This window comes from Nothobranchius furzeri, chromosome 12 (assembly GCF_043380555.1).
Source record: "Nothobranchius furzeri strain GRZ-AD chromosome 12, NfurGRZ-RIMD1, whole genome shotgun sequence".
In the NCBI taxonomy this organism is placed as follows: Eukaryota; Metazoa; Chordata; class Actinopteri; order Cyprinodontiformes; family Nothobranchiidae; genus Nothobranchius; species Nothobranchius furzeri.
In genome coordinates, this window is record NC_091752.1 from 9,818,875 (window position 1) to 9,821,374 (window position 2,500).

Sequence of the window (2,500 nt, forward strand, 5' to 3'; positions counted from 1 at the left end):
GCTGGAGACGCCCCTGATCTGCCCCCACCCTCACAGCCCCGCTCGCAGTTCCATTTTTTTGGGGTATCTTCTCTTAGTGACGAGACAAGTGATGCGGCCAAGATGGCGGTGGTGGACACCGCCCACTGGTCTTCAATTCAGCTGGTTTATTACGTAACTCTGTACAAATCTAACAGCAATAAATACATCAAATATGGATTCTCAGGAATGTACGCTCTGGCTTTCAGATGCATTTAATCCTGTCTACAAGAATTGCCCCTTACAGACATCAGTGGGATTTAGGCAAACCAGGTGAGGATGCCCCGCTGGAGCTCTGAAGCTCAGGTAGACCTCACAGTAGAGACATCGTTCAGATGTCAAACAATTCAGAGGAAGTTGGACTTTCCATGACTGAACTGCTGTTCTGAACTGTAATGGTTTTTATACTAAATGATTGGTACAAGCCCCTTAGTTTAGTGCATGCATTAACGGAACAGAATAGAAAGCCCTTTATTGTCCCTCAGTGGAGAGATGTTAGGGTCACCGTAGCGATTACATTCATCATGGCAGCAAGAAGGAAAGTAAACAACAAGAACTGGTAAAGGGTTAACGTGGCTGAAAAGAACATTATTGAGCACAAAAAGAAGTACAATTATGAAACTGAAGGGAAAATTCCTGATGTCACGTTCTGGGTCATGATGTCATGGCCTTCCAGACTCGTCCTCTGTTTAATTCTGCACAGAGAGAGTCTGGTAACTCACAGGCAGAGAGGCACTTGAGGGGCGGGACTAGGCAGCTCAAAAATAACCAATCAGAAAAAAGACAGAAATTCCGACTGTACCGCACGACGCTGTAGTTTTTTTTAGCTGTAATCACAAAAGGCGTCTGGCGATGGCGCAAACATCTTTTATTTTTATAAGAAAGGCTTTTAGCGCTTCTGCTGACATGTTCGTGGGGAGTTTCCTGACCCAAGACATGCAGAATCACACTAGGAGACGAGGGTAAGTAGAAAGGGAAACTAAAGGTGCACCGCCAGACGTGGCGGTGATGCCGAGTACAGCTCCGGGGTTGGGTCTGCTGAGACAAACCCTGGTCAGTATTTGGACAGAGTGGAAAACTAGGAGGACTTGGTTTCTGAGGTTCTTACTGTTGGACTGAGATCAAAGAACTTGGGGAGGGTAGTCAGGACTGGGGTGAGCTGCGTAGGTGATAATCCAATATCCGAGGGGGGTGAGCGGTGGGAGAGCGGGTCGGTCCAGTTGGAGGGTGAGATCAGGCTCGGAGGTGAAATCCTGGTTATTGCTGTGTTGATCAATGGTGGAAGTTCCTGGTGAGCACATAATGGAGTGCATACAAAATTACAACAACTACTGAGCGAGAGCACAATGCTAAAGACTAAGACTATAGTTATTCTACAATGGCAAGAGCTACCCAAAGTGAGTCATCATCCGGCGAAGTGAAGTGATCGCTCAGCTCCTTATATACACTGGCCCGGTTGATTTGGAATAGCCTGCAGCTGGCCTCTCTCCGGAACCGCCCACCTGAAGAGACTGAAGCAAAATGAACCGAACGCTGCAGCACTCACCCCAGATCCTGACATCTGGTTGTTGTTGTTTTTAAGACGTTCAAGTCATTTAGACCAGAGGAAAGAGCCGCAGCGAACTCCGCTTCAGTCGCCATGTTTCTGACAAACTCGGCGTTGTGGAGTGTGACGTACGCTACTCAACGCTGATTGGCTCTGTTAGAATTCTCAGGGGGTGGGGTTATTGAACAGGAGAGTTCCCAGACCTTTTCGCTGTGCAGAATTAAACAGAGGAGGAGTCTGGCAGGCCAGGCTAGCGTCATGACTGATGGATGATGTCAGAGGCTGTTATGTTCCTTCCATGTTTTCTAATTAACATCCAGGTAAGGAAAACTCTGGGATCCAATGGAAGGATAGTGAGGATGAGAGGCTGATGTGTGACAGTGTCCAGATGCTGGATGTGTGTACAGAGATGCAGCTGCTGTGTTTGGCTCTGACCCGGTCCGTTTGGCTGCTGCTGTGGTTCCTTCTGCGTTGCTGTGGGAAAAGCATCGCTGTGCTAATTGAAACTTGGGGTTTAGGACAGATGTGCTGCCAACACACCACAGGAGTTTAGGAACACACACACACACACACACGCACACGCACACACGCACACACACACACACAACTGCAGGCTGAACATCAGAGGGTGTTTTCTGTTTGTTAATTTTCTTTAGTAAAATTCTAAAACACAAAATAAAATTAAGTTTCGATTTAAAAAGCTAATTGGAATAAAAACGTTTTTTTTTCTTTTTCCATAATGTAATTTTTTTCATTTAAAACCTCTTTGTATAAAATAATTATTTCATATTTGAGGCTTTAGACGGTTAAAACACAGTCCCACTGTGCAATTCTGACAATTAGCTCCTTTGAAGGAGGTTAAGATGTCAATAGTGCAGTAGAGGATGAAAGTGAGAGTTCTTCATTCATCTGTACACACACACACACACACACACA

At 45.9% G+C, this 2,500-nt stretch overlaps 2 protein-coding genes across 6 annotated transcripts in view; one reads left to right on the plus strand and one right to left on the minus strand.

The window, feature by feature from the left end:
* The window catches only part of ltbp1 (latent transforming growth factor beta binding protein 1), a 140,256-nt gene that overhangs the window by 2,791 nt on the left and 134,965 nt on the right, over positions 1-2,500 (plus strand). The window lies entirely within an intron of this gene.
* Positions 534-2,053, minus strand: LOC139062028 (uncharacterized). The gene is made up of 4 exons (XM_070542111.1): positions 1,970-2,053; positions 1,411-1,551; positions 1,127-1,306; positions 534-1,053 (listed from the first exon to the last, which is right to left on the minus strand). Exons 1-4 carry the CDS (start codon positions 2,051-2,053, stop codon positions 673-675), a joined length of 786 nt encoding a protein of 261 aa, XP_070398212.1. The 3' UTR covers positions 534-672.

Coding starts and splice junctions, on each gene's coding strand:
- LOC139062028 (XM_070542111.1), bottom strand. CDS start 2,053: ATGCTTTTCCCACAGCAACGCAGAAGGAACCACAGCAGCAGCCAAACG. Junction 1,307..1,410: donor CGGATGATGACTCACTTTGG/GTAGCTCTTGCC, acceptor TGTGCTCACCAG/GAACTTCCACCATTGATCAA. Junction 1,054..1,126: donor TCTTTGATCTCAGTCCAACA/GTAAGAACCTCA, acceptor TTGTCTCAGCAG/ACCCAACCCCGGAGCTGTAC.